Source organism: Taeniopygia guttata, chromosome 2 (genome assembly GCF_048771995.1).
Source record: "Taeniopygia guttata chromosome 2, bTaeGut7.mat, whole genome shotgun sequence".
NCBI lineage: Eukaryota > Metazoa > Chordata > Aves > Passeriformes > Estrildidae > Taeniopygia > Taeniopygia guttata.
Window position 1 is genome coordinate 95,871,423 of NC_133026.1, and position 17,131 is coordinate 95,888,553.

Here is a 17,131-nt window from a genome sequence, read left to right on the forward strand (position 1 = left end):
GTATAGAAGCTACAACAGCTAGTGTAGTTTAGTGTACTATATCAAAGGAATTATATTAAAGCAACTATATTAAAGCTGGCAAAAAAGATGCAATTATTAAATAGAGGTTGATGTTACTCCCCCATACCAATGACCCTGGCAAATCTTTCGCTCAGCCTGGAGTGACCGGTAGCAGCATCCCCACCCCAGGGAGGAATCTCCACACACACTCCAAGGGATATTTTAGAAAAACCTGCTATTTGTAAGTGGGACTGGACTTCCAGAGTTTAAACTAATTGACTGTCAGTCATATGTCTCAGGCCAGCTGGACCTTAGGATTTTTAGATAAGAAGTGGCAGACATGATAAAGTATCCTTGAACTCTCTATTAGGGTGTTTAACTTTTGGAGTTGATGAGTCAGGCTGGTTTAGTATAATTCAAAAGCAGCATGACACCCCCTCTCAGTTCACCACTTACAGCTTTGCAAAATAAACCATTGTTTGAGTTGTTTTGCACACTCCAGGCCGAGCATCCTGCTGCATTCTGCATTTGATAAACCTGTTTCAGAGGCATGAACAGAATAGGAATGTTACTTCCTAAGCTAAGTTATGACTTTATGACAGACCCAAGGAAAAGAAGCATTCTTAGTTAACTAACTGAGAGAAATATCTCACCAGTACACAAAATTCCAGACCTAAAAATCCTTAGTTTCTTCAGTGTCTGCTTTTTTTATCTCTAAGTGTAATTTTTCAATCTAACACATTTTACTGCTCCCATGGTCCTCTAATATCTGCCTTTTGGTAGATCTGTTAGCTCCTGCAATATCATATCTAAGAGTAACTCAAAATGTAGAATGGTGCAACTTTTCAGTGAGCAATTGAGATGCATTTTCTTCAGTCTTCGCAAAACAAAGCCAGAAAATAAAATATTTCAGGAATAAGAAACAAGTTTTTTCTTTAGAAAAGGGAGAACAGGACTTTAACCTTGTTGGGTTTGTCCCTGTGTAGTTTTCTCACATTTTTCAGGAGTGTATAAAACTCATCAGCAATGTAATGTTAAAAATAAGATAGTTCAGTTTAGTAATTACTGAGGATACATATAGGACATCTACTTTTGTGAGGTTTGCACTCACAAACTGTGTGGTCTATTCTTTTTTATTTTCTTTTCTAAATATATTATAGCTTCAAAAGTATTACAGACAGATTTGTGCTATAGCATTTTTGGCACTTTTTATTCTGAAACTGATTTACAAAGTAATTCTGCCTTTGCATTTATGAGTATGGCTCCTCTTGAAACTATTTCTCTAAAAATGGGAATTTGAAATTTTTTTGAAGACAAGGACATCAGTTTATTATGTGTGTTTTTTGAGGCCCTAGTATAGTACTTCAATACTTTAGTACTCTTGTGTTTTAACTAAAATGATATCTGAACTATTTGAAATGACTGAAGGTTATGCAACTGCAGTTTCAGTGTAGTTTATTCTACTTTATGTTGCACTGAAAATTTTTTATTTATGTTTATTCAGATAATTTTATGTGTAAGATTTCATAGATACTATGTGTGAAAACTTGTGTTCCGAGATGTTCGGAAGGATAGCTGTGGCTAGCTATTTTTTCACTGAAACAGTCCTTGAAAAAGCTTGTTACAGTAATTTTGATTCTTATTTTTTTGCCCTACAGATTTTGATGATTCTCTCAATCTTTGGAAGGCTCCACCTAGTCAGAGAAAATCTTCACATTCTCACTCAACGTCTCAAACTATGGTAACTTGCAGAGTAATTGCTTATTTGAAATACACAGTTTTTTGTGAACTGCTTTCAAGAAAGTTAGCACTCCTAAGTTTAAAAAAAACCCCAGCAAAACACAAAACGTGAAATCAATCAGAAATTAGCTTTGAAATTAAGTTGAAATTTACTCCAATGTAGCTTTAATATGCTGAAAAAACCCTTTTGTGATTCTTGACCTGAGCAAAAACAAATAAGGTAGCTTGCCTTGACTAGCTAAATGCATAAGGCAGTACTGAATTCTATAGCTTCCTGCAGCAAGACGTATTCTCTAGAGATTACTCTGTAATTGGCTTTATTGACAAAATGCAATTGTCTCCATTTCTGGTTGTCACTTCTATTGCTTTTATCCAAATTGTCTGTTCAGAGTGAACCTGTGTTTACACAACATAGCCACAGAACTGGATCAATCAAAGCCACATAAATACATTGGGTATTTTGTGCCATTATAAAATCTGGATTCTGAAATGCTTTTGTAGAATTTAAAAGTGACACAAGTGCTTGTAGAGTCCGAAACAGACATGGACAACAGAAAGCAGGTAGCTGCTTGAAAAATTTTTTTGTGACTATGGTAATGAAAAGCTGTACACATGTGCCATCTTTCAAGATGGCAAATGCACAGGAGAAATTGAAAGACATTCTTTCAGATCCAGAGTAGATTTGCAGTATCAGTTCAGGCTGTGGAGGAAGCTTTTTTAACATTCATTAGTTACCTGATAAAAATAATGTATTTTTCAAAGACTGCAGTATAGATCCAAGAAAACTCGGACATCTTGCACTGAAATTTATTTTTTCGTTTCATATTCAAAAATTTTTCATTTATGAATGAGCTTCTAATCTATTACTGAAGCTACAATATCATTGTTTAGAAGTTTCTTTTCTCTTAAACAGATGCATGTGTGGATGTGACAAAGACTGATAAATTACAAGATCCTATGTTGTTTTCTTGACAAAAATTTCTATGCTCAGTTTTGCTGGAACATGGTAAAAATAAAACCAGAAAAACCAATATGGATATTTTGTCTCAAAAGTATTGCACAAGTATAATTTCCATGTTATTTTCATTCTCTGTTATAAATTTATTACAGTCTAGTACTGATAATGTTATCTGCCATGTTTTTAATAATTAAGGAAAAAGTGCACTTTAGTTCTAAACTGATTTCTCATTTTCAGAAACTTTATTAGTTAATTTAATGTTCATTAATGAAGAACAGCAAACCCCCAGCCCTTAGGGTTATTTTATACACAAATATTCAAATTTGAAGGCCAAAACTAAAATAAATTAAAGTGCATGTAAATCAGGAAGTACACGCAATCATGATTGCTCCTCTAAAAAACATTTACATAAGAATCTCTTATTTTTTAAAAGCAGTTGTTCCCAGATCACTTTTTACTGAATAAATTGAATGCCATTTACTTAGAGGAATGAAAGTTGATCAAATTTCATCTTGTTTTTTTCACATTACTTGAAGACAAAATTAAACTGCAGCAATTCTTATCAAAGCTTGGTGTCTAATCTACTTAAAATTGTGCTTGAGTTTTTATGAAGAATTGGAAAAGTTCATAACATTAATTTTTTTCGGCTTCAGTAGTTAGCAAAAAAGAAAAAAAGGAAAAAATAATGTGGAATCTACTAGATCAAATTAATATATTTATATATGTAAAGTGGCATCATAGTTTAACACGGAGTTAGCTCTACTATTCCATTCAACATACACGCAACTAAAACAGTGGAAAGTACAGTGTAATACTAAGCTAGACTAATTTATATCAGTCTTCCACATATTGTAGACTTCATACTTGCTAACATTAGGCTCTTATAGCTAACCATGTGAGTTTTATAGAAGTTTGTGTTTTGTTTTCTTTTCGTTCTTTCCCTAACATGTATGAAGATGTTACACTAAGACTTTGTTTGTCATTTCTGGAAGTTAGTTTAATTTCCATTTATCCTTCAGGGACATATTTAGCAACTGTAAACTTTTTTTTTTATTAACCAAGTTTCTTACCTTTAAAAAATGCCAGTGCTGGTATGTCATAATGAAAATTTCCAAACTGCAAGATGTAGAGGTCTGATGTTCCAATACCACTATTAATTAGGAGAAAAAACGTGGATGAGCATAACTTTGATGGAGACTGATTGCAAACTGTATTTCAGAGGGCAGTTATCTGAAGTGTGTATCTAGTGAAGTTAGAAAATACTTCTGAAAATTCAAACTTGTCCTGAAATCTCAGGCATTTGTTGTTTAGTCCTACATAATTTCCAATTTTTGGGTCACAGTTTGGCCCAGTTTCTGTTTTGATTTATGAATAAAGAAATATATTTATAAAGGCATTACAAAAAGTTTGTAGAAGTTTATTGCTAAATGTTGGATGCTGATGGCGCCAGGAATATACTGTTATTCCAAGGCCACCAGATGGCGTGCTTTACCCATCACAGATGGAAAGGACTCTTCCGGTCTCACTTGAAGGGACAAATGTGTTTTAGATGCTTGGCACAGATTTGATGAAAACACCCACAAATACTTGAGAACAAGAAATCAAACTAAGTAGAATAGTTTCTGTTGAAAACTCTTCTCTCATATTTTAATAAAATTTAAAAAAAATATTTAGATATGTTCATATGATTCCTTTTCCTAGCAATCTATTAGTTTTCTCTGCTTCCAGATTTCATGTAACCAGTACTTTATTTGAGCTGTCTGCTATCATGAGCTGATTTCACGTAGAGCCATATGACTGTAACTGAAAGTTGCAACTCAATTACTTTTCGACTTTATCTTTTTTCCTCCATCCCCAGTTATTTTCCTCAAATTTGCAGAAAGAAAATTGAGAAAATTAAAAAGAGAGTCAGAAATTTTGCAGAGACCATAAGTAAAATTTGTTCTTTTTATAAAGAATAGTTGTGTGGGGATTAAATCAATGATTAAGTGTAATAGAAAAAGACAGCAGAACTGGATTGTCTATACTGTGTTAATTCTTATGCACTGTATTTTTAAGATCTTTAAGATCCCAGTGGATTACAGATTTTTGTCAAATTTATCCTTATTATTCTGTGAACTGGAATATGGATACTGCAAAAAGGCCAGTTCGGAGATAATTAATAATCTTGGTCTTTTATAAATAGTTTAAGTGTTAACTCAGGTTATCGTTAGAGAAGAAAAATCCTTACTCTTGTTTTAACCAACATGTTTGGTTTGAGTTTCATAGATATCATAAGAAATCACCAGTCTGCATGGAGATACTGACTTGCTTTACACTGCATAAATATGCTAGGGCTGTTCTGTGTCCAAGAAATCTTAGCAAAATGAGCAGTTATTTAAAAACTTGAGCTAAAAGTGATGTGGGCTAAAGATCTACAGACATCTCCCAGACAGCTTTAAGTCATGGCCAGTCTTTCCTATGAAATCTTGCTATTTTCTATAAAAATGTGTGCCTTATTTTCTGGAACTGTGGTTACCAGAGTGCTCTACAGTTAAGTGATTTAAACCTTTGAAAAGAGAACTGAATAGAATTAATCACTGCAAGCCTATTAAAGCAATGCTAGAGGGATTTTTTTACTAGAGGTTAAGAAAAGACCTTTTATTCCTATCTAGTAGATAAATGGCAAAGCCCACACATTTCTCCTGTGTTTCCACTCTGACAATTTTTGTATTCTTTTGAATTAGTTCTAATCTGCAGTTGTCATCTCCCTCTCCACACATAGAACCTTTTCCCCTATTACACCCCCTTCCAAAGTTTCACTGTTAAGCAACACAATGCTTCATTGCTCCTAGGAAAAAAAAGGTGGCAGTAGTAAATATCCTTTACTAAATTTTGAGTGCCAAACTTCCCTTTCATCCTTATCAAAGGTGATTTATAGCAGTGGCAATACCTTTTTTTTCCCCTAGAAGACAGAACAGTATGGAAAGAACTTCATTGTGTTACTGTATGTTTTCTGTTATGACAGCAGAAAATTTTGGGGTTTAACCTATTTGCCACTGTGATGCAGTTATCAATAAATTTATTGATAACTGTGATGCAGTTATCAATAAATGTTCCATCAGTGCAAGATTATATTTTTCTAACCAGATAAAGCTTTTGCTGATTTTTTAAAAAATTTTGATGTAACAGAACTATTTATTTTCTTGCCTAAAGTGTTTAAAGAGTTGTAGAAGATAGAGAGAGAGCAGTTGTATGAGGTAGCTGATACTTTTTACTAATACATGAAAGGTTGTATAATTCATAATAATATCTGTAAGATGACTCTCAATATAGTTAAAGTCCTCTTAGGGTTTTACTTGTTTCAGAAGAACCATATGTACTGTTAAAAATTATATTTTGGTTTTGTTCTATTTAAAGAAAAGTGTTATGATTTTTCTCACCTATCAGAATGTTTGGAATTGATGTATAGTGCTGAATAAATGCAGAATTCACCATGTGTCATGATAGGTTAGCTTAATGGATAATAATGGATTTTAATAATTATTTAAATTAGCAAGCATAGAACTTCAAGTAACTTTTTAAAATTGGTAAATATGCTTTTTAGTTGTGCAATCAAAATAGAATTTTAAATTCAATCACTCAGTGCAGCTTGGTACTGCATTTTGATAATAAGAGAATAATTTAGCCAAATGTCCTAGTGTTTCTATGATCTAAGCTCTATGTGTTTTGGACACACTGTGTGCTCTCTATTTTGGACATTCTGTGTGCTCACCCTAAGAGCTCTGTGTTCCCTGTGTTTTGGACACACAACCCAGATCTTACTGTAGCTTGTTTTATGTGTTACAATAATCCTCTGACTTTTCTTGAGGAACAGCTGAGCAGGCTTAAGAAGAAAGACTTATGACTGTAGGATAAACAACAGTGGGAGACCAGAGGATAATGTGGGAGAAAAGGAAGTTACAATGTGGAGGTTGCAAGGATACAATAGCTAGGAACAGAGTGATCTGTGATTTCCTTCCCTGCACCCTTTTTGTCTGTTAAGTCACTTTTAACATTTCCTTGGGTAAAAATATATCCCAACTTCTGGAAGCCTTCGAGATATTTCAGTCTTCCTTAGAAAACTCGCTGTGAGGAAAATTCTAACAACACCCTTCTTCAAGTCTTAACTCTGTTGGGATTTTGTTGGATTCTCCAGCATTCTATATTCTCTGCTTTGTATATTGACACTCTTGAAGAAAATTGTCTGATGTGACTTTTCTATCTAGAAAATAAAAACCAGAAGGGAAAGAGTGACTTGACATGATAAATACTTATCCTGTGATCTGAAACAAGTTGCATACAGGTCTTGTTGTGTCACAAAAGCACATAATTTAGATGCATTCTGAGTCTTCGGATCTCAGGCTTGTGATTTTAAACGCAGTAACAAGGGTATTAGGAACATTAGAAAACACACAAAATTCATAATGGAAGTAATGCAAATTTGGTAGGAGGAACATAGTATTATATCAGTAATGTTGTCTACTGCCATTTAAACATCTCATGTCTTCACTATGAAATGAATACATTTAAGGATCATAGGATTAAGGTTAAGAGAAGCACTCAGAGTTCAAAAGACTCTGGGACATCAACTTTGATGACAAATGCACTTGTGATATTTTTATCTGAGTGTGTTCTGGTACAAAGGGACAAGTGCTGATGTTCTCAGTAGAGCAAATAGTCCATGAAAATTTGAGTTTAAATGCTTCAGTAATGTCTTTCTATCTTTATCCAAATGTAGGTTGAGTCAATTATATGGATGAAAAAAAAAGGATGAAGAGAGGGAATTTCCAGTAACATGGGCATTGATCAGTTTGTCTGTTGATATAGCCCATCTTTTAATAGTTTCAATTACTAGGTTTTTTTTTCATGTATATATACACACACATAGTGGACAAAATCTAATCAAATTGATTTTGAACAGTAATGTTTATGTAGCATTTGATTTTGTTGGTTATGACGGGTTGTTCCCGTTGCACAAGCTGAATATGAATAAGAGGCTAGTCTGTAAAAGCTGGAATCAAGTAGTTTCTCTTTTTATGGCTTTCTAGATTCTGTCTGCATCACCATCACTGGGAAGTGTTGCTGAGCTTCAGGCAACAGTTCCAAGTTCAGCCAGTTTTATTCCAGAAACTGTGGTTGATCGGCTTACGGCACAAGGTAAGTCAAGCTTAAGCCTTGTACCTGATGCTAAGCACAGTGTATTCACCCACCCGTATTTCAGCATTTGTCCATGCTGCACATTGTACAGTGCATGTCGCTGGAGCAGTTGATGCTTCTAGTGGTTGCTTTAGAAGACAAACATTTAATACTTTCTTTAATATGAATTTTGATAGATGCAAGTGAAAATGGTACTGCTTGAAATGTAACTCAAGGCTTTGGTTCTCTTCCTGGCATCTAGTCATGCTTTCAACTCATCAGTCATGGTAGAGCTTTCATATACATATATAGGAGTGTGTATGCACACACATACACAAAGATGTGTGTATAATCTTCTTTATATGTAAAAGGATAAAAACTTATATAATACAAAAAAAAATTATAGTCATGTATGTAGAGACACCTGTATACAAATAAAAATATTTTTCTTTTAAAGAAAGGACAGGCAGTTTGTGTCTTTCCAAATTTGCTAGTTATCTTTATTTAATGCCTGGTAGAGGGAGTATTTTATTTGGGAACGATTTCTTGTATCTGATTTCATGTTTGTTTTTTTCCCCCCACTTTCATTCCTGAATATACAATTTAAATATAGAGAGGACTTGGATGTTTTATGAAAAATACAAATAATCTTGTTTTATGTAACTGCTATAATTTAATCTTTTGGTTATTTTGGTTTTTTTTTTTAATTCAACACACTCCAGGTCAAAGTGATACAACCATAACAGAATCTCCAAGTCAACATGATTCTCCTATGTCTGCTGCTCGGTCTAAACAGTGTGCTGTAGTCACACCTGCCCTTTTGTCAGCTGTTTGCAGCCTTCTGCACAATCTGCTGGTTGTGATGCCAAAAGATACTGGAATTGCCCTTCAACAAACACATTTGCTAACAACTCTCAGCAGGTATGAGATCGATAACTGTTGAGCTACAAACAAGGTGTAACAATAGACGTTTAAGAAATCTTTAAATGAGATCTACCCATGTTTCTTACTAAAACTGTTAAACATATTGATCACTTCTTGCTCCTGAAGTGTTGAATTTTTTTTTTAATAAAAATACAATCAAATGAAGAAATGAATCATAATTACGTTTTTTTTTTCACAGACTAGGTAGTCATATTGGTGATTCCATCTGCGGTGTATGTTTTATGCAGGACTACTGTGTTCCTCTCATGATATTTTAGGGTTTTTTTCAGGCATTTGTAATTGCAGATAATTTCAGTTCATTTTATGTTTTTCTTCTTTGAATTGTATGAAATATTTTGAAGATGGGCCAAGAATTTTCACATTAAAAGAGAGTAAATGAAACTTGCCAAATTTGGATGATGGATCCTAGTATTTTAGTTCCTTTTAAAAGGAGGAACCACTTCAAAGAAGTCTTCAGATTGTATGCTGCGTTTCCATTTCCATTGTAGCAAATTCTTTTGTCTATAAAAAAATGTTTGGAAGTCCTGAGTGTAGCATGAAAACTTAGTTTGTTTTTTTGGTAAAAGTTTTCAAGAAGATTTGTAGTTGCTCTTCATAGTGCAATTAATGGAAAAAATAAAACACAGATGAACAAACATAAAACTCCAACAATCCTGATGTGAATACAGCTTATATTATTGCAGAGGTGTTTATTCTTCTAGAGGAAAGAAAATAAAAAATCAAATAGAAAAAAAATTGATTTTTGCTTTTGCAGTAGCAGCTATTAGAATTTATATTAGTCTAGCTATCTTGAAACAACATACTGCTGCTATAGTTGCCATTGCACTAGACTTCCTTAAAATAGTGGGCTTTAGCAGTAAGTGCATCTTACTTTATTTCTATCTACTTGGTTTATTTATATTATTCTCTTCTATAGAATGTTAAGTTAATAGAATGTTTAATTACTTAGCTGTATTTCTAACCAATATATTTTGTTTTAGTCTTGTAAGTGCTAATCTGGTTGAAAGATGCATCTTGGAACTGAAAGCTCCATTGGGTCGTCGATGTCATATAGAAAATGTAAAAGCTCAGGTTAGAGAAGCATTTGTTACTTCCTAATTTTTTTAAGTTATGAATTTAATTATATTAGTATAATTTATCTTCATTAACATAGTCCAGACATACTATTATGGGCCACATTGTGAATCTTTGTGCTTTTGACAAAGTTTAAGTGAAAATAAACCATTTTATTCAACATAGAAGAATTAATTTCTGTGTTAGGACTATAATTGGAATGACCAAACTGGAAATTAATTGTCTTTTAAAAGTAGAAGTTAAATTTAGCCATTGAAGGAATGATGTAAGAGAATTTTTTGTATGTTACTGAAGTATAAGCCAGATATAGTTACTGACGCATTGGATATTTATTGTCTGTAACAAATCTGGCTGCTTTGCTTTGTCTCTGATCCTGCAGACAGTTACATAGTTCTCAGCTAATTTTGATGTATGCAAACCATATAGGGTTATTGCTGATAGAACTACCTTTTTATGAAGTTTAACTCTGTATATATACAATGTGTAGAATATGCTGTTTCATGACACAGCCATTCCATAGCCTCTGCTGCTCTGCTTTCAGATTTACTTAGAAGTAAATTACTCTTCTAATTAAATCAATATGTTTCTGCAGAATACTTATGAGAATAAATAAATAAACATCTCAGCTTCCATTTTTAGGAAGACACATGTATTCTTCAGTATTAATGACCATTTTTGTGTTTTTCTTTGTGACTTTACAATGAGTATGCTGCTGTAAATGTAGCAAGAGTCATGACCTCCTCACAAGGAACTTTTGCTTTGGTACTAGAAAATTGATTGCACATGTGTGTTTCTGTACTAGGGATTCTGTTTCATCTTCTACAGTACAAATTAAGAGAAACATTTTAAATTCATGTTCTGTTATTTAAATGGTATATATTTAAACATTGTGAAACAGTTAGCATAATGTGAGTAAATTAAAATAATGTGGAAGTTGTAAATATATGGCTTTATTTCATATCTTTCTACAAATGTTTAACAGGTCTTGTTATTACTTCAGTACTTGTCATCTGTGTCCAGGCTTCTAAAATCATGTTTATTGGTGGACTCTCAGCTTGTAAGCCAGGATGAACTGCTGAAACCTCTGTTAGAGAATACCTTCAGGATTCTCACCATACATCCCAAAGCTGGCTTAGGTAATGAAGTACTTTGTTTCCTTTATAACCAGACAGAGGCAGGTCTTCATTTAGGTACTACCTTGAGGTAAATGGACAGGAGTGGTCAAGTTCAGCTTTCTAGGTTTGTGCACATTTGTAAATGGTTTGATTTTTTCCGTGTTATCTTTGCAGATACCGAGTTAAAATCTGTACTTTATGAAACTTGGGTCGACTCTTTCAGCCTTCTAGCTACATTACTGTGGAAAAATGGCCAGATATCTTTTCCATCTGTGACAGCAGCCCTTGCAAATCACTGTACAGCAATAATTGGTAATGACTATTTCTGCATGTTTTTGTTTTCCCAGCAACTAATAAACAAATAGAAAAGAGAGTCATTGTTCTTTAGATGCTATTAAGTAATTAGTAATGAGATACCCACAATGAAAGCCAATGTGTCCAGAGCTTGACTGACCTGCTTTGTTTTCTTCACATGTATGGATGAATGATTTTAGTTGTAAACCTTAACCAAACGTGGTATTTGTTAAATGATCCATTAGCACTTCATTTTTTTCTCCTTCTTTCTTTTTAAATATCTTTCATCAAAGAAGAGCAAAGTTTTCAGGGGAGATGAGAGATACAGAAATCCAAGATTATTATACAGGAGTTTTTTTTGTATTTTAATTATTCTTACATCAGTTACTAGTGTAGTTAGGCAAGGTTCTGTGACGTTCTGTGAAGTATGAACACAGTCAAGATGAGCTTGTGCATGTTAAGAGATCTACTGAACCCAAATCCAATTGCAAATAAGCAGCTAATGCATACTGTTGGTTTTATGGTATAAGCTATTGATAAAATGTGGAGAGTTAAAAAAATTACTGGACGAATGAGTGGTTTGAGTGAAATGGAGATTGCTTTTTTGTTTTATAGTCAAATGAATGCAAAACAATTAATTCATTCAACCATTATAAAACTTCAAATTTTTCTTAGATTATTTTGAAGGCTTATAAGATGCATTGAATTTGTAGAATTCCTTAAACAGTACACCTTATAACTGCTTCTGGGTTCACATGCTTTCTTTGATAAGTCTTTCTGTGTTCTAAAATATACTTGAGCTTTATTCATAATGAAATGTAAAAAATTTAATTTTTTTTGTTTAACCATTTAGATACCATTTCTGATTGTATTCATCTGTCTGCCACATATCCTGCTTTATATGTGGCTAGTTTACAGTTCCTCTCTGTCCTTTTGAATGAGGAAGGAAGAAAACAGCTCCAGGATAAACAGAGTGTATGTCAAAATCCAACTATTAGCTTTCTTCTGGACCACACTGAAGAATGCCAGGCACCAGTAACTCAACTTACTGCTTTAATTATTCAGGTACTTAAAATTTACCAATGTGATTGCAGGATATATTTTTGCATTTTTGACTCTTTTACTTCCTTTATATTTAATCCTTCCCTTATTTACAGGTTGGTTGAAGTAAACAAATTATACATGTAATTTGTGTCTTATTTGTTTTCCCTCCAACTTAGTTCTTTTATCTATTTTCTTTAATTTATGTGCAGTTTGTCACTGCAACAATCGTAGTGATCTAATATTAGAAGTGTAGGTTTTTTTCTGAATGATACACATTATATAAAATGTCACTTATTATTGCCACCTGATTGTTCTGAAGTCATTGTTACACCTATTTTTAATAAGTATCTTAGTACTATTTTGCTACGTAAAACATATTTTTTGACATTTATTGGTCGTATATTGGATGGTGTGACCAAAAGAATACTCTCTTAGTATTCGTCTCTTCTCTTCCTATGGATGCTGAGTTCTTGTAGAATAACCTTACTCCTACCAAGATTTGTCCTGGTATCTGTCACAAATTTTGTACTCCTTTCCTGCCCTGTTGCAGCGCTGTGGCTCTACTGTATCTATTGGGGGATGGTATTCTGTCCACTGAGAACCTGCTGTCTTTCAGGGAGGAGAAACTTCCCAATACGGTCTTTCTTGGTCACTGTACAGGCTGCATAACCAGAATTCTCTATGTCTTTGGCAACTAATTTCAGATAATTTCAGGGCACAGTGTTTTCCTATGAGGACATGATTTTCAGGGACTCAAGCAAAACAAGGGCACTTTGTTCAAATCCCATAGTTTGCAAAATATCCTGTTGGGTTTTTGTATTAATGCTTGCATATATGCCTGAAACAAAACTCCTTGACTCTGGCATAAAAAGTATGGATGCATGAGAGTATGTCTGATAAAGACATGTTGTAACATTCCTCTATATTCATACAAGTTTACGTAACATATCAATCTATGCTAGCAAAAAGAGGATGATTCTTATGCTGAGAGTAGAAAAAGTTGATACAATGAAGAATGAACTGCAACCCAGTCAATTGAAGGACATTAGACATAATTTGAATATTGTAAGAGACATCATCTTTTAATATCCTTTTTAACTGTTCAGAGATGTAGACAGACATTGTATTTTGTTCATAAAAGAGTTCAAAAGATAGCCTGTGCTCTTTGGGTCCTTACAGGGCTGCTATGATCTCCTTGAAAGGATAACAGGAAAGAAACAGCCAGTTTCTTAGATCAAAGTACATGTATTTATTTATACCCCTTTACAGTGGTCATTGAGAGGACAATGGAATGAGCCCATGGGATATAAACTAACCTATTGAAACAACAAACACCTAAACAAAACCACCATTAAAAATTAAAAAAACAACCCAAAAGATTTCAGAATTTCTTCAGGAGGAGCACTCTTTAAGAGAAGCAGTCAAGCAAATAATTGGCTAACATGAAAGGGATGGGAGGCTTTTCAAACAAACAGTCATCTCCATTAATCATCCTAAACACATAAAATCTACAGAATTCCTGATAGTAGCAAATGCTAATTTAGTACCCAATGTACAGGTGTGAATATTAGTAGACCGGGTCTCAAATTTGAATTCATTATCACATATAAGAAATCTAGTAAGTGGACATGCTGACTTTGAAAGGCTTTTGTTGTTTTGTGGATGTAAACATTAATCCTGGTATACATGTGCTTAAGATCAGAAATAAAATTAAGAAGGAAAGCATAATCTATATATAAACTCTCAAATTTTGGCCCTAACATTTTTTTTCCTAGATATAAGGCTTACAATATAATAGAAAGACTATGATTTCCCCTGCAACTAACAGTAGGTAAAGACTAACATAGCCAGATCTTCTGTGGATTTATGGGACATCTTAAATTTATTATGCAACATAATTTAAAAAAATTAAATATCTAGTCTCATTTTAATACTTCTGTTATAGTTTAAAAATATAGAATCTTTTGGCACAAGGCATTATAAATTCCTAGAGTTATTTTTTCCACTCAACTAGTAGTTAATCATTAATTAATTCTTAATTACTTGTGCTCCCTATGCTTGACATAAATTTTCTTTTTTATTATGCAGTTCTTGATGGCAGAGTGAGAAAAAATGCATAGAAGAGCACGCTTCAAGAAAGAATGGAATTTTTTTAGTGTTCAAGATAAAATTTAGAAAATAGTAAGATGAAATTAAAACTTTTGAAAAAGATACAAATGTAAGACAACTGACCTTAATTATTGGATCAGTTCTAGTCTGCCACATAATACTTACATGAGAATACCCAAGAGGTTGATAGGCAAATATATTTTATATTATGAAAGTATTAATTAATATTAAGAACAAGTAAAAACATTTGGCAATTTAATAGGGCAAAAAGCCTTTCAGTGAATAAGTCCCAAAACCGACATCTTAGTCTATGCAGGATTGCTGGAACTCAACAATTTTTTTCTTTCCTGGCTTGTGTCAGTTAGTTTAAGCTTTTAAGTAACTCAAACATCTAAATTTTTTAATTTCAGAAGAAACCATCACCTATCAGAACAGAAAAACAGTTAATTTACTTCGAACATTCTTACGTTGCAGTTAAATTTGAGATTTCACACCAGATGTAATAAAAACTATTATAGTCTAAATGTCAATCTCTTTTTTTTTTTTTTTGTTATAAACAGAACCCAGTCCATGCTTCAGCGCTTTTATTTGGTGTCAGTTGTCCTTATCAATGAGGTGTTGGGATTTTTCTAGTTATTAATTTACTATTCTTTATCCTTTGACCTTCTCACCCCTAGTTACAGTGAACAATAAATTATGACCTCAGAGCATACATTGGTATTTTATTGCATATGAAAATTTGAAAAAAATTATTAGTCCATTAATACATGCTGTATGTAGAATTAAAATCTTTGAGATCCTATGGATAGGTACTTCATGAGATTTCTGCCTAAAGTATTAAGATTTTCGTAAGATGTTTTATTTTTGGCTAGCTTAGAAGTATGTTTTTCTCTTTACAATGATCCAGCAAGTGTTCTTATTTTCCTGTATTTTTCTGTTTGCAATGGATGGTGTTTTCTGTTATCTGGGATGTCAGAACTGGCACTTTAGGGAAAATTGCTAGATGGACAAAATTCTCTGGTGGATAACATAGAAAGTACAGACTGCTCCCTGTCTTTCAACTATCTTGTTATGTGACTCCAAATAAATATTCCTTTGAAAACACAGAGATTATACTTTGGTTATTAGAAGTCTGGTGGTGCTCACAAAGACCTCACAAAACTAAGACAAGCTACCATTTTTCACTGGTTAGTAACATTATCTAAAATAATTTTCAGTGATTTTTTTTTAAGGAATTTCATTGTATTTAATCTCTTCATCATCATTGTGTAGAAGGAAAGTGAGACTACTCTAAAGGCATATCAGTGAGTTGTCTGCAATACCAAGCCTATTCCTGAATATTAGAAAAATAATGGAATGCTAAGATTTGGAACCCAGGCCTTAAAAAAGTAGAATGTTAAGAAAAGAATAAGAAGAGTGGGCTTAGGAGAAAGAGAAGAAGGATTTAATTTAAAAAAAATTAGTTACAAGAAAAACCTGAAACACTTCAATGCAGACTGACTATAAACATGAATATATAGAGAGAGAACTCTATATAGGAATGTAGGGATAAATCATCCAAATGAAAATATAGACTCTGACAATCAATTTATAGCTGTGAATGCTACTTTTAATATGGTCACTTTTTCATTGCAGTAATGAAATTGCATTTTTGTAGGTCTGTGAACGAAAATCTTCAAAGGATGTGCTGAAAGAAGTTGCTACAAATGCACTGTTGTCTCTATTAGCTGTCAGTAAAAATGCCCAGAAATGTGCTTTGGAAGGTGAGCATTTCAAAATGTATGTTAAATTATATGTGATTTAAATGCTTGCAGGTGTTTTGCATATTATCTTTAGATTGGAATTTTTTTTTTTTTCAAAGCAGAAGACCTAGATTTCAGTAGCAGGTTTTTTTTCAGATTTTCACTAAGAAATCTTATTGATAATTAAGGTTTTCAGCTGCAGATTAAAAATATTATGTTATAGCCAGTTTAAAACCCTGTGGTGAAGTCACAGATCTGTGTTGGAGTAAAAAGAGGCCTTTTAGCTTTTTACTACTAATGGCATATTCATCCATTAGAAACTGGAGATTTTTCACTGGCAGTATCTTCCAATACTTGTGTAGGGGAAAGTATGCCCTGTGGTTTTTGTTCTGGCTGTACCTGGACAAGAGGAGACTTCTTTTTCTCATCTTTGATCTTCCCTGTTTCTTTGGTCCCATTTTACATTTTAAGTAGGACTTTGTTCTCTTCGCAGTAGTAAACCAGCTTCTAATCACAGGTTTCTTGTGCCTCTAGAATATGGGAGAATGGTGAATTTGCATTTCTCATGCATCATATGTTTTACACCTTATGATCTCATCACTTTGTCTTGGGTGCATGTTGCCCTGATTCTTAAGATTTTCTAAAGCCTTCTGAGTTTACATTCTGTTAGAAAACTTTCCCACACAATTTCTATAAACAACATATTGTTTTGCATTCCTTCATGGGGGTGGAGAAACTTGATGTACTAGTGTTTTGTCCAATGTCTTTGGAGAGGTGGCCCATTCACTCTCCAGTCCACTGTCACCTTTGGAAAAGTATAAAAGTTGGAGTCAGAAAGAAAATAAACCTTCTTTTTTACCTTGCAAATAGCAGGTGGCTTGTGTTGTGCTTTCATGTGTTCTATAGCGACAGGTGCTTTCCTATAACTTACCACTTGTTAGACTAAAACTAGA

General features: G+C 33.3%; 1 protein-coding gene across 5 annotated transcripts in view; it reads left to right on the forward strand.

Moving 5' to 3' along the window:
- Nucleotides 1–17,131, forward strand: part of RTTN (rotatin) — a 79,877-nt gene that overhangs the window by 47,515 nt on the left and 15,231 nt on the right. For 4 of the 5 annotated variants that reach the window (XR_005979632.2, XM_030265921.4, XM_030265920.4 and 1 more), the window contains 8 exons: nt 1,659–1,741; nt 7,768–7,876; nt 8,578–8,776; nt 9,781–9,871; nt 10,857–11,010; nt 11,164–11,301; nt 12,137–12,348; nt 16,094–16,199. Coding sequence is in view for 4 of the 5 variants with exons in the window: in XM_030265921.4 (XP_030121781.4) it covers nt 1,659–1,741; nt 7,768–7,876; nt 8,578–8,776; nt 9,781–9,871; nt 10,857–11,010; nt 11,164–11,301; nt 12,137–12,348; nt 16,094–16,199 (1,092 nt within the window). In the remaining variant the exon portion in view is untranslated. Of the gene's footprint in view, nt 1–1,658; nt 1,742–7,767; nt 7,877–8,577; nt 8,777–9,780; nt 9,872–10,856; nt 11,011–11,163; nt 11,302–12,136; nt 12,349–16,093; nt 16,200–17,131 lie in introns of those variants that run through there. The other variant, XM_030265925.4, reaches the window with a different exon arrangement.